This window comes from Tinamus guttatus, unplaced genomic scaffold (assembly GCF_059628265.1).
Source record: "Tinamus guttatus ecotype Peru unplaced genomic scaffold, ASM5962826v1 Tinamus_guttatus_pri_ptg000525l, whole genome shotgun sequence".
NCBI lineage: Eukaryota > Metazoa > Chordata > Aves > Tinamiformes > Tinamidae > Tinamus > Tinamus guttatus.
The window spans coordinates 861814-882416 of record NW_028289059.1 but is presented as its reverse complement, the minus strand read 5'-3'; the positions used below and the strand labels follow the sequence as shown (position 1 = coordinate 882416).

General features: G+C 47.7%; 2 protein-coding genes across 2 annotated transcripts in view; one reads left to right on the top strand and one right to left on the bottom strand.

Moving 5' to 3' along the window:
* Window positions 1-11026, top strand: part of SAMD3 (sterile alpha motif domain containing 3) — a 31717-nt gene extending 20691 nt beyond the window's left edge. The window contains exons 7-11 of the mRNA XM_088533862.1: window positions 5933-6136; window positions 6379-6550; window positions 7735-7817; window positions 8052-8263; window positions 10936-11026. Of these exons, the coding sequence (XP_088389988.1) occupies window positions 5933-6136; window positions 6379-6550; window positions 7735-7817; window positions 8052-8263; window positions 10936-11026 (762 nt within the window). The remainder of the gene's footprint in view (window positions 1-5932; window positions 6137-6378; window positions 6551-7734; window positions 7818-8051; window positions 8264-10935) is intronic.
* A 30-nt stretch (window positions 11027-11056) lies between these two features.
* Window positions 11057-20603, bottom strand: part of L3MBTL3 (L3MBTL histone methyl-lysine binding protein 3) — a 70265-nt gene continuing 60718 nt past the window's right edge. The window contains exons 20-23 of the mRNA XM_088533861.1: window positions 17131-17222; window positions 14918-15081; window positions 14000-14062; window positions 11057-11348 (exon numbers count right to left, since the gene is read on the bottom strand). Coding sequence (XP_088389987.1) covers window positions 11205-11348; window positions 14000-14062; window positions 14918-15081; window positions 17131-17222 — 463 coding nt within the window. The 3' untranslated portion in view covers window positions 11057-11204. The remainder of the gene's footprint in view (window positions 11349-13999; window positions 14063-14917; window positions 15082-17130; window positions 17223-20603) is intronic.

Below are 20603 nucleotides of genomic sequence, written 5' to 3'. Positions count from 1 at the left end.
GCGTACGTGGCAGTGTGGATCCTGCTGCATGTTACCTGCTCATACTGCACGAGAACAGTCTGCCTGGGCTGGGTGTCTCATGTTTCGTGTTTGGATGTGCTGGATGGTGCAGCTGTGACGCCTTCTCCTTAGTTTTCCTCAGCGCCCTGTGGCAAGAAGGTAGGTCCTGAGGTGTGTTCAGCTTGCTGCTTGTCTTTTAGGTTTAAGCTTGTTCCAGGTTAATCTGTTATTTAGAACAAGTCTTCCCTTCCTAATGATCACAAAATCTAGTTGGAGCGTTCCAGCACTAGAGTGCTCCCCAGTACCCAGAAGAGAAATGCTTCATGCTAAGCATCGTGATGATGAACTTGAAAGCCACCACGCAAGAAGCCGGTCCCTCTCAGGTGCGCTAGTAGCACCTTTAGGGGAGCACCCACTTCTGGCCTGTGTTAAACCTGTGCACTGGGACCCCCAGCTCCTCTCTGTAGCGCTGGTTTCCCGCCTGCAGCCTGTGTTAGTGCCTGGGGTTACCCCTGCCCAGCTGCAGGGCTCTGGGCCTCTGCTGAGCTTCCTGAGGAGGTTCCTCTCCGCCCCTTTCTGCAGCCTGGGGACGTCGCCCTGTGTGGCGGTGCAACTGTCTGGTCTATCAGGCAGGCCTCCCAGTCTTGTTATCTGCAAACTTGTGTGTGGGGTGCTCTTATGGTGACTTGTGTCTGGACATACTGCGAACAGCCCATCAGGACCACTGAAACCACGAGGGATTGGGCTTGTGGCAAAAAGCAAACTTCTGGCTTCTCCTCAGAAGCCAAGGAGCGAGGAAAGAGGCTCCTCTACTGCGGACGGAGAACAGACACTCAGACTGCCCTCGGCAGCTGGTTTTTGAAAGGAGTTGAGGTAAATTCTTGTGTTTGTTCCAGATAGGAGATGGATTTTTAACATTAAACCTTTCTTGCTTAATTTAATGAGTTTTCTTTCTTTATTATTTGCTGAGGATGCTCATTGTCAAATAGGAGAAAGAAACGGTTAAAGATCACTATGGGAGCAGATGGGAGATTTCAGTGATGATCTGCCTTCAGTCTAGACAGAATTCCTTTTTATTTTTGCAATGTATATTGAGGGATCAGAGATTCAGCCTGATCTTCACAGTTTTCCTGAAACATTGCTGTGCTGTAACTTGCTTTCTTGGTTTGATAGTTAACGCAGGGGGATCTAGAGTCCTCCCTGTATCAGAATGTGATAGGGCGATACACCAGCTCTGTAGGTAGCTCCCCATAACCCATTTGTTCCTGATCACACCAGCAATGTCAAAAGTTAAATTTTTAAATTGCGCTTGAAATTATTCTCCAATAAGATGTAAAATACATTGCAAAATAGTATCTCACAGAGAGAATTTCTTTTCCCCAGAAGAAATTTGTTTTCTTTTCTTTTACCTTAAGAATCATCTTATTCACAAACTGAAATCCAGAAGAAAAAAATTAAAACATTCCAAGTGAATCGTGCAGCTAGGTGTGATTGAGTTAATGTTCATGTATTGCACTTCACTGGAAAAAAAACAGCAAGTTTGCAGAATAGGAAGAAAGTTTAAGGATGAAAACTTAGTTACAAAGCAGTTGTGCACAGAACGCATTTCCCTGCAAGCATGGTAATTTTGCAATTTTTTAATAAAAGCAAAAACTTCTTTTGATGATAAAGTCTAAAATCCTCAGCTCAAAAATTACTTGTGTAAAATTCAAGTGATGCCAAATTTTCCGGTTCTGCCAAAAGCCTTCCAATTTTATTTGAATCAAACTATGCTTAGAAATAATGAAACACATAAATCAGAAGGCTTTTTCCCTTTGGAATTTTAGCAAGGTTGAATACTAAAAGTTCTCCTCACCCATAAACATCTGCAAAGGAGTGTTTTACTCCACTCTGGCTTTCTGGCAAAGAGCACCCCTGCCATGAGGCTTGTTGCGTCAGTGACATCCTGTTGCTCTGTTCTCTTCTTGACGGATAAACACGAGCTGCTTGCATTAAATCCATCCAAATTAAAAGCATGCAGTGATGCAGTAAGTCTGCCCTTTCAATTATCGGCTAATCTGTTATTTATGTAGCGCTACAGTTGTGCATAAATACACATAGCACTGTGTTGCTCCCGTACACTGTTTGTACAATCCTACAGTAGTAATGAAGCAGCCCAGGGACAAAATGAAGCTAAATGCTTAAATAAGAGGCACAGACCTGTTACTGAGTTAAAGCCGCTGTCTGCAAAGGGCATAAACTTGGCAGTATTTGTTCAGCTTCTGTGGCAGATAATTAAAGAGTAATCTCCGAAGCAGCTACTGTACTGAGGCCAGCAGAAAACTCTTGCTATTTGGTGCCCCAAAGGTGCCAGCAGAGATTTGATCGATTCTTGTTACTGTCCTCAGCGGTTAATCAAGGTGTCTTTTCGGGCTGGGTGTATGTATATGTGTGTCTGTACAGACAACCAGCTTTAAAGAGCTTGAAGGCTGTGACTGCTCAGGCCTTTCATCAGCCCGATGGTGATTGCCTCAAGCAGGTAGAAGTCTGCAAGGAAACCTGGCCCAACACTGACCTCTGCCCCGCTTAATTATACATGAGGGGCAATTTACACAGGTAAGCTTGGCTTTTCCTCATACTTATTCCTAGCAGGTCCTAAGTATGACGGTTCTTCCCGTATTTCTGTTTGTCAGCTGCTGTTGTTACTTACAGAAGTGTCGCACAGAGTCATGCAGCTGGTTCGTACTGTCATTAGCTGAACTCTCCCTGGAGGACAGAGCAGACTGCCGGGGAGCCCTTTGGCCCATGTCCGTGCTTACCTGCACGGTGACGGAGGTGGCGCTCGGTCTCCGTGCGCCACCGGTGACCTGCAGGGGGACGGAGCGGAGGTGGCGCCCGGTCTCCGTGCGGCCGTTTGGGCCTGCGCTGCCCCGCGCTGCGGGCGCTCGGGCCGCCCTGCGGAGCAGAGGGGCCGCGTGCGGGCAGGAGCGGGGAGGCTGCTGCGAGGGGGAGACGTCACCGCCCGAGTTCTCTTTGCGTGTGCGAGGAGGCAGGACGCGGGCACGTGGAGGCCGGCGAGAAGCGGCAGCCGCGGCGCTCGTGCTGCGCTCAGGCTGAAGCAAGATAGGGTCGCAGCAACGGAGGGCGCGAAGCAGCCAGAGGGCCCCTCCAGAGGAGCGTGACCACCGGAGGGGCAAGCAGCGAGTAACCAGTGTAAAACGGAGAGTCGAAAATACCAAGGGAGCTGGCAGCGAGGCAGAGCTCCCAGTCCAGGCTGTTGCTGTTCTGGGGACTCAGCAGAACAGCAGGATTGCTGCTTCCTCGGCCCTTTCTGCGTGCGGCCGTGGCTTGGCAAAGTCAAATTATGAGACTGCAGCACTCTTTTAAAAAGCTAACGTTCAAATTCGTAAGGCTATTAAAATATGTTGAGTAAGGGCACACTGGAATAGGAATCTGGATCAAGGCAGCATGTCCAAGTGCAGAACTGTTCTTAAGTATTCTATGCGTAGAAGTTTTCGAACAGTTGTAGGCGTTCCCCCAAACTGAAAGACTAATGCTACATTAAGTAGAATAATTTGATAAGCCTGTGAACCTGGTAATGATTTTTCAGTGATAATGGAAGAGTTTATATGGGAATCTTGTTCAAAAATTAATATAAGGTATTTAGCATCTGTCAGCTTGTGCTCATGGAACTTGCCAAGACAGCCCCCGTAACCTCGCTTGAAAAAATGTTTGTTTGGTGAAGGTAACACAGATGTACAGGACTCTTTACAAAGCATTTTATTTGAGAAGTGTTTTGATTGGAAATGAAATGGCAGAATATCAACAATTATGCACCCAGGATAGATGGGTGTAAGTGTCACCGGAGAATTAGCACAAAGCAGACATCCCTTGTAGCAGTTTCATTTATTCATAGCTCTATGATCTCTGCTATGAACACTTTGGAAAATAGAAAATCATTATTTGATAGAGTTTGTAGATGATAACAGATTAGGCATGGTTAGAAAGACAAGAAAGTTGGACAAAAATAAAGAGCAGGTGGAATTAAAAAAAAAAAAAAAAAAGGCTTCATTCAGGTGTCCGAAGGAAGCTAGTAGAAATAAAACGGATAAATCTAGGGAAAGTAAATGCAAAAGTACAAGAAAGGAGGTCCAAAACATTCTGAGGAAGTACTTGCAATGGAAACTTACAGCTCACATTAGACTTTTTAGGACAGATCAGGACCAGGATGCCTGGCTCAGCAAAGGGCCAGGGGTGCTCAAGATAACTCTTTGGGTGTGGAAGTGCTCAGAGAATAAAGGGTATATCAGAAAAAACGTGGCAGATTTTTGCATGAATTTTCAGTTCAGTTCAGGGGTCCTTACAGGAACCTTCTGTGTATGGGCAATGGCAGGGGATTTGTCTCAGACTGAGGTGTCAGTAAAGAAGCTATCCCTAAAATGAGCAGTAACGAATTCCCAGGAGGAAATGGTATTTGTGGGGGGGCTCCGGGCCTGTTGAAGGATAAATTAGCCAGATTTCTAATTGTGATGTGCAACTTCTCATAAAACATGATACTAGAGAAGTGGGGGTAGCCCATTTTGTGCCAGTTTTTAACAAAGTTTCAGGGGAGAGCTAGGGAATGTACTGACAAAAAAAAAAAAAACTGCTATTTTTACTGGCTGTATTGGCAAGAATTGTAATGCAGCCCTTAGCCTTGGGGCAAAAAACAAAGTTTCTTTGAACAAAAGCCATGCTTCATAAATGTGCTGGTTTGCTTGAACTTCATGTGCCTTTCAAAGGGGTCTTGAAGGATGTAATCTGACAGGATAAGAAGGAAGGTCCTTGCACGGATAAATAATTAAAAGACAGGAAAAAAGAGTGGGCAGAAATGTTACTTTTACAGTGGAGGAGATTATCAGTGCTTAGCTTACACAGTTCAGTATTTCTAAATGAAGCGGGAGAAGGAGACAATGAAGGGTTAGTTTTGATAAGGATGGGTTAGTTGAACTTGGAGTGTTACGGTACATAGGGCACTATAGGCACGTGCCCTATAGCCTGAGGGCGCTGTGAGGCAGCTTTGCACGTTGTCATGTGTTTGTAGCTGCGTGTCCAAGTGTCCTGGAAAGGGCAGGGAGCCTCTGGGCAGGCGCTGCCTGTGGGCTGGCGGCAGGTGCACCCGTGGCACTCGTGGAGGTGCTAGTGCACCCGGGTGGCGGGTAGGCCTGTGCTCCTCCTCTGTATTTTGTCAGTTTGTTTTAGCAGACGGATTCCCTGCTTCTGCTGGTGGAAATGAAACGGTGCTGGGCTGCTGCTGCCACTGATGTGCTTTGGATGGCAGCCACTCCCAGCAGTTGCTGTTTTGGGACTTCCAAGAAGGGACCACAGTGATCATTTCAACCACAATTATTAGTTGCGTCTTCAGTATCAATGGCAGAATTGCTGAAATAATGCTTCTCATTAAGAGTCTTCTTTCACTTCAGGCTTGAAAGTGTCTCTCAATCCAGCTAGGATCCTTGGGGAATACCTTGGTTGCACAAATGTGAGAGTCAGTTGTCACACTGTGAGACAACCTGTATGAGTAGGAAGAAAACACTGTTTCTCTTAGCAGTACTGAGGTAATGCTGCTAAAGGAGGGAGTCAGCATTAGAACCGCCTGTGAATTTCCAATTAGGAGACCAGGCAGAGCCATAGGAATTTCACAGATATCCTCAGGTGTGAAACGTGAACTGGGGCGCCTTCACCAGCACTGCATGAGACCAGCTTCATGTCGCTGTGAGGGTGTCGGGTGAGTTCGCAAAGCTGGTGTCGAGGCCATGGGGCAGGTGATTTCCAAGGAACTTGACTGTGGGGTCTGCTGCTGCCCCAGTGAAGTGCAGCAAGCGCTACACGTCCGTATCGAACCACACAGGTCCAGCGTCAGACAAAAACAAGGTGGTCAATTTATTATATTCTGTCCTTGATTTGTCGCTAGGAGGAACCTGTTTATGTTGACGGGCAGGCGCTGGACGTGCACATTACCTGGCTTCAGCGAGAATACCTGAAAGCTCAGAGGAACTGGGAGGAGGTGGACAGCAGGATGCGTGCGACGAGCGGAGTGCGCAGGAAGATGATCGATGACAAGGCACCGTTAAAAGAGATTCTCAGACTCTTCCCTTTCCTCAGATGCCCTTATCAGGTAAGCCCATTTCAGATGATTCAACAGTCCTGTATTAAATAAGTCACACAACAGGAGTGGGATATTTGAAATACTTCGTTATTTTATGCATCTCTTCACTACTTGGAAGAGAAACAAATCATCTCCTCCAGTTTATAATCTTATTTTACTCAGCTAGCCTTATCCTGTTTTTGAAGCATGCATGTCATTTGCTGTTTTCAGTTTTGGTTTTGAGAAGTGCATTAATATCTTTTTTCTTACAGCTTTTTAGGGAGTTCCAGCTTCTCACGCACACGGACATTTATAAGAAAACTGTAGAGATTTTGGAGACTTACTCGGAGAACATACTCTCTCTGCATGTGGTGAGGAATAATCCAATTAACATTATGCTGCAAGAAAATCTGAAACTCCACGCAGAGGAAGACGTTCAGAAATGTCAGTACAGATCGTCTCCGCGCTGTTCGTCCTGCGTCTCATAGCGGCTAATTGCTCTTACTGCGTAACTAACCCAGCTCCAGTTCTGCTGCAGATACATTTTAACATTTCACAGTTGCTTTGAGCAACACAAACTGATGGGAAAGCATTAAGAATAAAAGCTAATAAATTAGAGGTGAAATTAACTGAGTAATTTAGGTATTGAAACTATTTCTATTGAATAAGTAAAAATGCAGGTTTGATAGAGTTAATGACTGCCCTAAAATAATTATTAAGTGAGCAGAATTATTTACGTATGGGTATGCAGAATTTTGCTTATTATTTTCAGAAAAATCCATGGAGAAAACTCATCTGTTTCAGAAAAAAAAAAAAAGTCATTGAAAAAAGGCTTTCCTTTGGAAAGAAGTACATCCAGCTGTGGATGTTTTTTTTTTGTTGTTTTGTTTTTTTCTCACACAGTATGTTCCCAGAGGTCATAAGAACTCAACCTTCAGTTTGAAGTCACACCATCATTAATGTGTTGGGTCTTTGATGACCAGCCTGCCTTGGGATGGCTGCGCGGGCGGTGCGGGGCTGGTGGTTACGCGCAGGCCCTGCCGGTCGCCTCACGGCTCCCGCCGCCTGTGGCGCTGGGTGACTGCAGAGCCGTCCTGCCCCCGCAGCTCCGCGAGCCCCGGCGCCCGCCCGCGCTGCCCTCATCCCTCGTGGGGGGCAGCGGCGCCTCCTGCCCCGCAGCAGCCCGGGGCTCCAGCGCTGCCGGGCGCCTCGGAGGCGGCTCGGCCTGCGGCCGCAGTGACACCTTCCTGTTTCAGGCGGCAGGAGCTCCTGGCGGGGGCTGCGGCAGCCCCCTCCTGGGGGCGCCCCCAGTGGGATCCCGGCTGGGAAGCGCCCCTGGAGCCCCGCCGGGGTCGCTTGCTGCCTCTGAGACAGACCTCGCGGTGGCAGAGGTAGCTCCGTGGCATGAGCTGCCTGACGCCGCTGCCCGCCACAAGCCAGGGGCTCCTGGGCTGTCACTCACGGCACGGTCTGCTCTTCCAAACAGACGGACAGCAGCTCTGCTGCTGAGCTCTTAGCTCTTCTGTAGGCCACAACGTGCGTTTCTTTATTCTTTTTTGTCTCCAGGCTGCCACTGTGGTGTCAGTGGTTTCCATCTGTAGTTTAACAGGATCCTTTGCCTTTGGCAGATATGAAGATGACGGCTGCATGTTTGCTTCTACCAGAGGTCTTTGGAGATGATGCCACTCTGTTTGCTGCAGTGAATGAGGAGGTAGGAGACGGAGCACCAGCGACCCTGATCTCTCGTGTGTGGTAGGAGCTGCCTGGGCTCATCACTTGTCTTTTTGGGAGGCCCAAAAGGAGTGGAAACAGGATTACTAGCTAAATTCAAAGCTTATGGAGCTTGCTTAATTATTTGTAGTTGCAGTTTATCATTTGGTTCACTGAAGTGTTGCTGTGGCATCATTTGAAATGTCTTTTTTTTTTTTCTCCCCTCCAATTGCAGGTGACGGTGGCAACACCGCTGTTGAAAGTGAAAAACCCCTTCAACGTGAACTCGTGTGAGTTTGCTCTGTGCGTAGAGAGAGAGGAGCTCACCCAGCTCGACGACTGCGCTGCGGCCCTGGCCGCGCTCGTGGCCGCGTTCCACGTGTTCGAGATCCCGTGTCCGTGGGGGATCCGGAGCACGCTGACCTTCCTCGCGTCCTGGCGCCCGAGGTGAGCCGGGGCGAGGAGCCGCCTGGACCCCGTGCCCGAGCGCCGCTCGCGGGAGCGCTGGGACCCTGTCCCAAGCAGGCCCACTGCTGTGGTGACCGAGCATGCGCTCTTCCCAGAGGTGGTGGATGGATGCTTGTAACTAACAACTCAGTTGTTTATAACGTCATTTAAAACAAACAAACAAACAAACAAAAAAAACTATTAGCTACTTAAAAAAAAAAAAAAAGCCTGACATCTTTCAGTATTTTAAATGGAAATTCTAACACTGCTGTAGCATTAGAATAAAATTTTATGATTTGCTGTGTGTGTTTTGCATTTTTTTCCAAATGGAGTATTTTCCAATTTCAGATCACACAATCACTGTCAGATTTTTTTTTTTAAAGTCACACCTGTGAATTAATTTAAGCACTTGCCTTAAAGATGTTATTGCATTTAGTGTTCTGAAGTGCCAGAGATTTGCCTGTTGACACCATTGCCCTATATTACAGTCACTGAAAGTGCACTATAATTTCTTGCGTTTTAAACTGGTGGGGGGCCTGCTTTCTGCTTTGCAGGATGGAGCCTTGGCTGTTCTCCCAGTGCATGAAACTTTTATTTTTTAAAGCATCCTGAATTTGCTAAGTAGGAATTTGAAGATGAGCTCTCAGCTGGGGGGCCGCCCTGTGTCAGGGGCACAGGGGTAGATGCTCATTCCCGTTCCCACCTCTTGTACTGGCCTCCACATGGAGAAGGGCCTTTGTGCCCCCAGAGGCCCCGGCCTCTCTTCCCCTGTCGCAGCCCTCTCCCCTGCAGTCCTGAGCCTCTGCCCCGTGTAAATGGCATTAATCGGAGCCCCTTTCTGGAGCCGCAGCTGTGGGTGGCTGCTGTGTAAAAACAATGGGAGCGGCAGCTCTCCCCGCTCCTCCCTGAAGGGCTGGTTCAGCTCCCGTTTCCCAGCTTGGCAGCGGGGCTGCAGGCTCCCCCAGGGCAGCACAAGTGCTCCGGCGAGGGTGAGATGGGGAAGAGACACCTGTGGCTGCAGAGCCAGAACCCAGGAGAGGGACTCAGAAGAGGGGCAGGTTCATGGAAAGGAAATACTTCCACGGAAAGAGAACTTGACATTCACTTCCTGCATGAGTAACTGCCCCTGTCACTAGTGGCAAAATCCAGGCCCCGAGGTGAGACTGTGGCTGTGCCAGCAAGTGCTCTGTGAGCCCTGGAGCAGTTTTGGGGAGGGCAGAGCAGCAGCCAAGCGGCTCTGCTAAAAACCCAGTGCCCAGGGCTGCAGTGGGAGTCCCTCCTCCTCCCGCCCCGCAGAGCAGCCTGGGCAGGCACACACAGCACACACAGCTCTGCTTCAGCTTTTATTGTATTGTCGTACAGTAAGAGTGCAATTTGAATGTACAAATTTTAAACAAAATGTAAAAATATTATTTATGCAATGCTATGGAAGGAAATTAACAGAGCAATGCAACTTACTTCATACTGACCCTGTTTTACCTCATATTATGGCAGGTACCAGTCACCCAAGTGAGCTGAAGGGGCACACAGAGTTCCTGAAACCTTAAGGAACTCCAGCCAAAGAAGAACCTAGCACAAACTGTGGGAAGATGTAAAATTCTCCGAGTTCCGTGCAACAGAAATGCTCTGTTCATTCCTAAATCTTAAGGCTGAGCAACTGCCCACCTCAGCACCACAAAGAAGAGGGTTTCCAGAAAACCTCCAAGACTTCCCCCTCTTCCTGCGCAAGTGAAATTTCAGGACAGTCCTCAGCATGCAGGTAGCAAGGCTTTCTCCAAGTTAAAGTGCATCCTGTTTACGTCTCACGTCTATACAGCAAGTGCAACAACATTCCCTGACGCATCGCTACAGAGACACACGGGTGCCCAGGCTGCTGCCGGCCCCCGCGGCGCCGCTCAGGGACGCGGCGCGTTGAAGCTCTGGCTCCCGCCGCCCCACTCGCTCACGGAGCCCCGGCTTCCAGCTGAGGAGGTGGAGGGGAGGGTGTCCCCATTCCCCCACCTTTGGGAAACAAGCACACGGGAGCTGAGGTGCTCGCCCAGCTTTAGCACACCCTGGTTCTCTGCTGCCAGGTGGCTCTTGTTCATCTCTTACCTCGAACTCAGTGAATTTTCCTTCACGTGCTGAAGGTCGCTAGCAGCCTCCCCTGGGAAAAGGCCGGGACTCCCTTGTGCAGCACGAACAAAAGTCCTCTATGAAGTCAAACTTTATTTGTCAGTTGCAGCCTTCTCTGTGCTGATCTTTTGGTAGAATACATTAAAGATGCTGGTGGAAAAACTCACATAACATTTTTGAAATCGTGCAAAAGTAAAAACATTCAGTTATCAAAAATGCATTATAATTTCAACCCCTCGACAAGGTTGTTTTGTTACAAGCAAACAAACAGCTTTAGAATCTGTAAAGTTATATGCTGTAGGATAAAGTGTCACGTATGTAACATTAAGTGTTTCATTTTTAAACTATGGCACAAATTCTTATTAGCCATAACAGTCTCATGGGGCTACCTGTAGCCTCGTTTTTTGGCTAACTAGTTTTTATTTTGAGAGTACGAAGTCAAAGCTACTGAAAGGTAAAATGGGTATAATGAAGTCAAGATTTCCTAGAAAATATTAACATTCCCTCATATAATACAGCATAAATAATTAGCGCAGGTTTTCCTGATGTCCATCTAGGGCAAGGCAGGATCCTAGCCAGGCGTGCAGCGCCAGGAAGCTGGGCAGTGAGACTGGCTGGCGCGGCTGCAGCACGGTTCAGAGCTCGTGACCGTCCCTAGGGAAGCAGGTGGGTGCTGGCTCCAGGAGAAAATAAATAGTCCACCAGAGCTGAGCCTCCTGTTCTGCTTTCTGGAGAGCCCTCATTCAAGAGCTCCAGCGAGTCTTTGTGCTTTGAGTAAAACGTGAGCTCCAGGGCGGGAAGCTGCTTGTGCCCCGTCCCGTTACCTTCAGAGTTCGTTGTGAGAGTTTTTCTCTGCAGCTTTGAACATCAGGATGGAATTAAAGATTTTCAGGGCTGGTCCCAGTTTAATGCTCATGATTTTCACTATGTCTGATTGGGTCATTAGCAGAAATGCTTCTCCATCAATTTGCTTTAAAAGAAAAAAAAAATACAGCCGTTAGAAGAACTCGGAGAGCAGCAAGAGAGACGGTTCGGGTAATATGAAAAGAAACTTCAAGCAATTCCGGCGGCTCAGTCCAAACGCTGTCAGCCTTCAGGGCAGTTTTGCTTGGAACCTTTTAGGCAGACGGGCCAGGCCCAAACACGAGGCTGACATCGCTCCTCTGTTTGCAAACAACTGTCTGGCTGAGCTTGGCCAAGCGCCTTTTATGTCCACACCAACAGTACAAGGTAAAGCTGCTAAAAAGTAAAATCAACTGAGCTCAGCTGCACTGCAACACAAGCCCTCTCCAGCCTGTTACTCCTTCTCTGCATTTCACTCATAACCAAAGAGCTGAAGCTCTCTTCAACCTACTCCTTCCTTCATAAAATAACAAAGAATTAAAATTAATCTGGTCCTCAATATAAACAAGGAACTGAGTAGGTAAAACTGCCTCTTAAACACAGACAAGACTTCTGAAACACTGAACATTTTTCTAGTGTTGTTTTCTACTAGCGTTATTTATTTTACCGAACAGGGCTAGTGAACATTTTATTGTAAGGAAACCTCTGTGCTGGCAGGAGACAAAACAAATCACAAACATGAGAAGCCACAAGGTGAAGCCCTATCTGTCACCCGGGCAAGTGACCCCGCGCGCGCAGCCGGTGCCCGGGCTCTCCCCGGCCAGCGCTGAGCATGAGCGAGGTGAGCCCGGAGCAGCGCTGCAGCGGTGGCCACGGCACCGCGCGGGCCCAAGGAAGCGCTTGGGACCTGGCGGTGCCGCAGCTTCCCTGAGGGAATGTCTGCATGGGACCTGCTGCAAGGAGATGCAGGTGGGAAGCCCCGCGGTGAGAGCAGGGCTGCAGAGCCCCCGCTGGCACCTTCCCCTCGTTGTGCGCTCCAAGCGAAGCGGGCAGGCTCGGACCCTGCAGCACAGCAGCGTGGGGCTGCCCATCTCTCTGCACCATGGCAGGATCAGCAGAAGGACCGGGCTCACTGCCCCAGCAGGAGGGTTTGAGCCATGACCTTGCGCTTGCTGCGAGACCCTTCCCGGCTCCGGAGCGGGAGCCCCGCGGACCCCTCTGGGCTCAATCGGCGCTTCAGCACCCGGGTTAACGTGTGCCCCAACAGCGGCAGGGAGCCATGGGGAGTCCCTGGCTGTGCTCACTCCTGCTGCACCGAGCCGTAACGGGGAAGAGCAGGAACAGCCAAACGCTGCAGAGATTTTTTTGGTACCTGTCTCTCAGAGATCTAAGAGATGAGGCACCTGCCATCCTCAGCCCTGTCTAGACCATGCCAGAGAGAGCTCCCGGGGCTGCCTTGGGCACAGGGCAGCTCGTCCTCTCTGAAGGGGCTGTTGGTGGGCTGCCTCGGGAAGCTGCGCGGGCACTGTCCAACAGGAAGGCTGTGCGTACGTTAACACAGAGATGAGGCTGGGGCTCGCAGGGAGGGAACGGGCACGTTCAGTTTGCTAGTCCTGGGACTAGACCCGAGGGGCTGAATCCCGCAGGCAGGAAGTGTTTTCTTACATCCTGTATGAAAGGGCTTAAGATCCATCCATCTCCACAACATTCCCGCTGTGTGGAACTGCCTGGCGATGGTGCCAGCTTGTACCCATCCCGATTCACTGCAGAGACTCCCTAAGTGGCGCAGGGCCCGCGCGAGGCCTGCACCCTGCTACAGCTGCAAAACGCCCAGAGGTGCCTGTGAGCCCGTCCACAGCCACCGCGGCAGCCGCTGGACACAGCCCAGGCACTGCCTGAAACCCGCCACACGCGGGGGCTGCCCTGTGCTCCCTGGCTGCTGCTCTCCAGGAGGGGCTGTTGCCCTGTCTGACCACCGACCACTGTATGCCTGGAGGGCCAATTGCCCTGGGCGACTTCAGCATCAGGCGAGGTGGGATGGGCCCCTTGACAATTTTGGAGCAAACAACCCTCTTGGAAAAACAAGCCTCTGCGGGGGAGCGGGAAACCACAACCACAAAAACTGCTTTGGAAGACTGATGACACCTAAAACCCCCTTTGCCTTCCAGTGACACGCTGGGCACAACCAGCTTTTCAGATAGCAGCAGCGCCCGCTTGGGGCGCAGCCCGAGCGAGCACCACCCGGGTCCCTGGAGCCCAGCCAGACGTTCAGCTGCTCCGGTGTCCTGCTTGCGCCTGTGCACTGGCTACGGCAGGAGGCAGAGCCTCGAGAGCTGTGTGTGACCAGAGAAGACGCAGAGCTCTAGCTCTGCATCTGCGGTGGTTAACTTCAACTACTGCTCTGCTTTCTACCTTTTTTCTTTTTTTCTTTATCCTCCTTATGAACGCATATAAAATATGAGCCATGTACTTACAAATTTCCTCAAACCAGATTAAGGAAGAGAATTAGCAAGTGATTAAATTCCTCCTATCGTTAGTTTTAAGAAATTTTAAGTGGCAGTTACAAAGCTAAATAAACACACAGGAGAATTGGTTGGCACTTAGCTAGTTTTGTATTACACACTCCAAGACATGCAAAGCAACCTATCCTTCCAGGCTGCCTATTCCTGGCTTTAAACATATGTTTCCTGCACATACCTGATTTATACATATTTTCAATGATAAAATTTATTTTCAGCAAGCTTTGTATGCTGGGTCTCTTTAATAAAACTCACCCACCTCATCTTTAAACACCTTGCCGTGTTCTTCACATCCCGGTAAACTCCGTATGAATTCAGACACCTGCACCAAAGAACACAGTGAAAGCTTTTGCAAGACAACCAGCATTTTGCTCAGAACAGTCTTAAAAAAGCCTGGCGAGCACTGAAGCAAGGGGGTTTAGCTCTTGTTTCTGCAGCTCCGCCAGCAGAGCGCAGTCGTGCAGCTCAGGAGCTGGGATGGGCTCATGGACGGGGCCAACCCAAGGTGCACGCGCTGCCCCACGCTGCAGGAGCGGCACACGGCCAACTCCATCAGAAGCAGAAGGAAAGCTCATGGCTCTTCTTCCCTCTCTCATTAGGGGAGCTCTGGCTGCCACATCTGCAGACAAGAGCCTTCACCCCTGACCACAGGGACTAGGCCTGGCTGACTGGCGTTCCTAGACCTAGCAGTAGGGTGCCATGCTCAGCCATGGCCCGTACTATCCCTCTTCATGCTATGCCCTCGCACCCGAAACAGCGCGCACACCCGCGCCACGCGGGGGGAACGAGCTAATGGGGGCAGCGCCCACACCACCCCTGGGAAACGTTCGTGCGGAGGCTGGCTACTAGAGCAGACACCCCTCAGCCTCTAAGCTGCTGGGTTTGCCCATTTTTTCCCCCCTCTCTAGTCCCAGTGAGTAGTGTGCATACGTATAAATACACACACATTTATCTACCTCCATCTACCTCTCTGTGAACGTGTATTTACTGCTCCCAGGGCTGGATGGCAGCCCAATAGGAATTCTGAGGTTCGCTTACATTGGCTTTGACTGACTGCAACCCTCTTGAGAGCCTGTGCGTTGCTGGTGTTACTGCTTGTGGGGTTAATCTGAAGCTCTGAATCAACTAAGAAAATCCAAGGATTACGGGAGCGAGATGGAAGATCGGGAAAACCCACCTCATCCGTACTCCACTTGGAAACTTTGCTGGCTGGGATCCCAGCAACACTCGGCAGGAGCTTGCTCTGTTGCTCCCAGCGCAAGGGAAGGCCGGGGATTTGCAACTTGGAAGACACCACAACAGGTTGAGGAAGAAGCCTCTGGGTACCGGGCTCTTCAACATCTGCAAGAAGGTGAAAGAAGAAAAACAAATGAAGAAAAAAAAACACCACACTCACAATTAAATCCTGACACATCTGTGTCCATATCACAGGTTGTATCGTTTTAAATATTTTGGTAAAATAAATCACACCCACAGCTAATAGTTACACACAAAAACTAGTGATTCCAGGCTAGAGCTACAAGGACTTGATCGAAGCTAGGGCTGCACTGCTACACAGTTCCCAGGTGAATCACTTGTGCAGCCCACACAACATTTATGCCTCATCCATAACAAGACATTTTTTCAGCACTGCTGAGGAAAAGAAACCCCGCAAATGTCTGCAAATTCCTTGCTCCCACTTTGAATGAGTGTTCTATAAAGAAAACAACATTTAACTCTTCCCTGCTGCCGCCGGGCTCGCTGGAAGGCCAGTCCCTGCTGGAGCGCCCGGCCAGGCTGCCAGAGGGGGCTCCGTCCCCGGCGCCGCTCGGCAGCAGAGCCGCGGTGGCGGCTGCGGATGTGTGGAGCAGCAGGAGGAGGGAAGCGCGGAGCGGCGGGTCGGGAATGATGCCAACCTGGACATCTAGGCCGAGGCACCCACGTTCCGCTACAGCAGGCCTGCATTTCCATTGCAAATGCGAGAGCAATGTGCCTGCTCCCATCTCAGCCTGGAATGCTTCCCAGCTGCTGAGTAAAATTAGGAAGAACCTCTGGAGATCATTTCTGAATGAAAAGAGCCCACACAGACTCTGCATCTCATACTCCTTTCTAACAGGACTTTCCCAGTCTCTGTGCTATTCCTTTTTGCACTGCTCACTTCTGCCATAGCTCCACAGCTCTCTCTTCATTTTGGGGAGGCTGATATTCATCCTCCCTCTCTTCTCATTGCTGTGGTCTTCCTAGGTTTGTGCCCGACAACTCAAGCACAAATTCCCATCAGCGCAAGGGGATTGCTCTGGAAGACCCAACGTGGCCAAACAGAGGACATGCCCACATGTGAGTTTTAGTTCACATTAGCAGTATTTTAAGAGACTCTCCTCATCTTCTCCACTTACCACACTCTGGTAACACAAGCTGGGTTGCTTGGGGTTCTAACCAAACCAGAAGGAAAGTTCCAGGGGAAAACAAATCCAGAGGAATTTTTAGGGCTTAATGAAGATGCACTTGTTTAAAAAGGTAGCCCTTGAAGAACTACAATCACTGAAGTCTTATTCAAGATTCCTGACAAAAGTCTTATGTACATTGCGTATTGCAGAACAAACTGCTGAGAAAAAAAGTTTAAGAACTCAATTAAATGATTCTGTATGAATTGACATTTTACTGCATCAACAGCTGCACTGAAACAATGCTCTGATTCACTCCAGTGACTAAGTCGTCTGACACAGCGAGCCTTACACATGGAAAATAACTACTCAGAAGTACAACGCTGATGTTCTGGTTTGTTCTGTATTCTTTTTGAATACCCGGGACAAAAATGAGCAGTCTCCCTCCAACTATCCAAGGTGAGTGAACAGTCAGAGTTTGGACACAACAGCAGCACAATCGTGCAGAACTGCAAAACCAGGGAGAGGCCCAGGCTGGAAGGGACCCCTGGAGACCATCTGGTCCAGCCTTCTGCTAGAGCCGGGTGTTACATTAACTTCAGCCTGGGCACAGCGAGATACCTTAACTCTGCATTACCACTGCAGTGTATAAATGATACACTCTGCATCTTTTTCTTTCCATGAAGCTTTTTAAACAATAAATTCATTTTATAGCTGTACATCTCTGACTTCATTAATCACCTGTTTTTAAACCAGAGGAAAAATAATCTTGGAATGAAACTTTTTACACCAGCATTCAGTTTGCACATATCTTTACAGCTGTAAAAAGTTCTTAGCAAATCCCTTGTTGATCACAAGATAAAGAAACAAAGGAGGAGAAGTGCTTCTTGTCAAAAGAGGTCTGAAGGCAAATAGTGAGTGTGGAAAGTAAGTTGCAATGCAGTTTCCATGAAGAAATAAAAAGAATATCATACTCCTTTAGTTCTGTAGACTTTAATAGCAGACAAGCGAAGAATTGCCAAGTTACCTTTAATTTCATTTGAAACGAGCAGCTTATTTTCTGTCTCCTCCTCTTCACACTCTTGAGACTTTATGGAGTCTTTTGTTTGTTGCACTCCACTGAGGAAAACAAGACGTTCACTTTTTTATTGTTTCATAAAACCCACTAAGCACAATAAAGTCGCTTGCAAATTATGTGAGACTGTTGCTAACACTTCAGGATTCCCACACAAAGAAGGCTGCATCATCCCAGAAAAATAAGTAAGAGGACCTAACTTCTAGCTTACACAGATGACAATAAACCTCTTGACACAAATTTTGTAATGAAGCTTCAGAAGTTGCATAAATTAATCATGAGTCAGATGAACACACTTTGTAACTGGAAAAAAAATACATATAAAGGCAATGGATGAGCCTGCAGCAGAGGATGGCAAGGATGAAGAGGACGCCCACATGCTGCATTCCCCACAGAAGCGCCCTGGTGCCACCAGGCACCGTTCAGGAGCCGTCCTGGGCAGCAGCTGCTCCTTGGCCACTGGCCAGTCTCTGTGGCCACCCCATTCCCAGGCCTGCACGGGACCGGCACGTTGCTGCGCAGCGGCTGGTGCTCCCACTGAAAAGTAACTTTTCTTTCGCGGCTGTTTTTGCTTCACCTCTCACCTAGCTGAAGGAGTCGCCCTGCTCACCTGCTGCCTGTGGCTGCTCCCTCAGCTTTGCCAAAGCACTGAGGGAACAGCCCCCTCTTAGCAGGGAAGAGCAGTGGCAGGAAGGAAAGTTCCAAAGGGAGAGGGTGCTTCTATCTTCATCTGAACGCTACCCATGAGAAGTTCCTTTTCAAACTCTGTCTTCAGAAGGGATTTCCAACGTGATTTCTTATAAAAAAAGAAGCTTCTGCAAACTTGGTAGCATATGTGTGCATTCTTTCCTTCTCTGAATATTTTGAGAGCACTCTGGCCAATTTGGACTAGCATACATAATATACATTTTATTTATATATGGCCCATAATATACATTTGGTAAAAATAACCACCAGACAGCAGCCCATGCCTTACTGCTTTTATTATTTTATTTATTATTATTATTAAAGCCCATTGCTTTATTAGATACCAGAGAAGCCACCAACAAGAACACCTTTAAAAAATGCCCCAAACATGGATAAAAAGCCTGAACTATAGTTAACATCCTATTCAACAAGTTTAGCCAATCTCAAAGCAAAAACTCCCATAAGAAGGGGTTTATTATTTATAACCTATTTATTATTTTTTATACATATTTATCTGTTTAGTATGAATCAGGTAGGAACAGCAGGTTCCCTGACATCAACAGGATATAATATACACCATACATAGGGCAAAACGAGCACCACAGATCAGGAATGCAGCCTCTGCAGTGTTTGACGCAGCCCAAATGGCAACAACTAACACACCTGCCTTCTTCTGGCACAAATGACTCCTTTACAGTACCTTGCTTAGAAATATCCCCTATATTCATTAACTGAATTTTTTTTTTCTGACCTACAAATATTAAATATTTTAACATGGAATATGTGCAATTAATTCTGGAGCCAAAGTAAATGACAAATGCAATTCAACATAAATAAAACCATGAGGAAACAACCATGCTCCTATTTTTTTCAGGACAACTTTCAGAGAAACATATATCCAGAAATTTTAACTCACTAGTTAAATACAGGATTATATCAAAAATTGAAAGGTTCGGAGGATGATTGGGTGAGAAGATAAATTGATTTTTTTTAATGAGCTAGCACCAAGACTGTGCCCAGCCTCCTGAATTGCAAGGATTTCCAGGGTGGAATATCTATTCCAGGAAAATTTCTTTGCTCCTGTGAAGATGCACAGCATCTTTACCCTGAACTTTAATCTCAGGAGCAGGCTGCAGTTTGTAGGCATGTACTTCTGAAACATGTTTTCTAGTACAAAGGGCCATTTGCAGGTGTATGTATCTGTTACTGGTGGGGAGGGGAGGGGGAAAAGGAAGGCGAAGGCAGAGGAGAACCAGAAATTAGCATTCTTAGTACCACTTAAGATTTAACAAAGCCCATTAATCATAGGTTGGTTGTATGTGTAGCTGGTTCCTCAACCAAGTACTTCTGTGAAACAAAAACTTCCCTGGAACTTCGCTGGAAAAGACAACACACACACACTATATTGAAGTCAAACACAACTAAACCCACACAGCTTGAGAGCACTAATGTATGCAGATCTATGGCTTCAATTATGCATGTGTATTTTGAATACACATATAAAGAGATCCACTGGGTATAGCAATAACCAGATGCTCAATATTTAATAACCCCAGTAGTTCACATACACCAAATGTTGCAAAGTCCACGTTGCACGACTTTTTAAAAGGATTTTTTTTCAGCTAAAAGTTCTCCCAATGCTGACGGATTACACAAAGAACAGGAAAGTGGGAGCATGAAACCCAGCCAGGCATCCGTGGGGCCACACGGATGAAACACGACTGCGGAGCCTGCGGGTACCTGGACGCCAGCAGGAGGCCGGTGCTGCCCGACCGAGATGGCCTGAACACGGGGAACAACCAACCTGCTACTGCAGGGCCTCAGAGCAGCAACACCATCCAAAACGGGAAAGATCAAAGGAATTCTTCTCCAATTAGCCTTAAGAGAGATCCTGTAAAATTGGTGTTTGTTTCTAAAGGTAGTAAATTTACAAGAACTATGATTAAAATGATGAAAGTCAACTGTCATTTAACGCAAGATACTAAGAACTACCTATGAAACTGTCTTTTCCTCCCGTCTGAATTCACTTGAACATGAGTGAATATTCACTTATTTATTTGTGATATGGAGGATCAACAGGAAGGTGCCTGCGAGATTTAAGCAGCAGCCTGAGGGGCAGCGAGCGCAGGCACGAGAGGGCAGGGACACGTCAGACCGCATTTTCTTTCCCTGCTCCATGGGACGCTTCCTCAGCGCAAGACAAACGCACTCACAGCTCTGTGCATCCCACAGCAACAACACGATATCTGCATGACGTAGTATTATCATTTCTTACTGAACTAATTACTTATGCAGAGTGTGCTTATGTAATTAGTATTTTTTTCACTGAAATGGAAGGGAAAACAACACTTTTTCAATTACTACTGTGTAGCTTTTCAAGTCTTTTTAGGGACAGATTTTTTTTTTTTACTGAAGAAAGGAATTGCTGACTACAAAGTTTCAGGAGATTTAATTGCTTCTTAATTAAACAGCAAGTTTCAGTCCTCTGAACTTTACTGTGAGGTATTCACCGTAAAAATGTATTAGCTCTCCAAAGTCTCTCAAGGCACTTACTATTAAAACATATATTATGAATATAGATATTTGCATACATTCATATATTACAAAGATAGGATGGTATTGTTAAGTAAATATATAATGAATTACACTTCTTTTTCTAGGGTGCCTTTCTTCTCTTTCTCTAAGAAAACAACCAGTAGAATAATGCACTGACACTGCAATTAATTAAAAATGTAGGC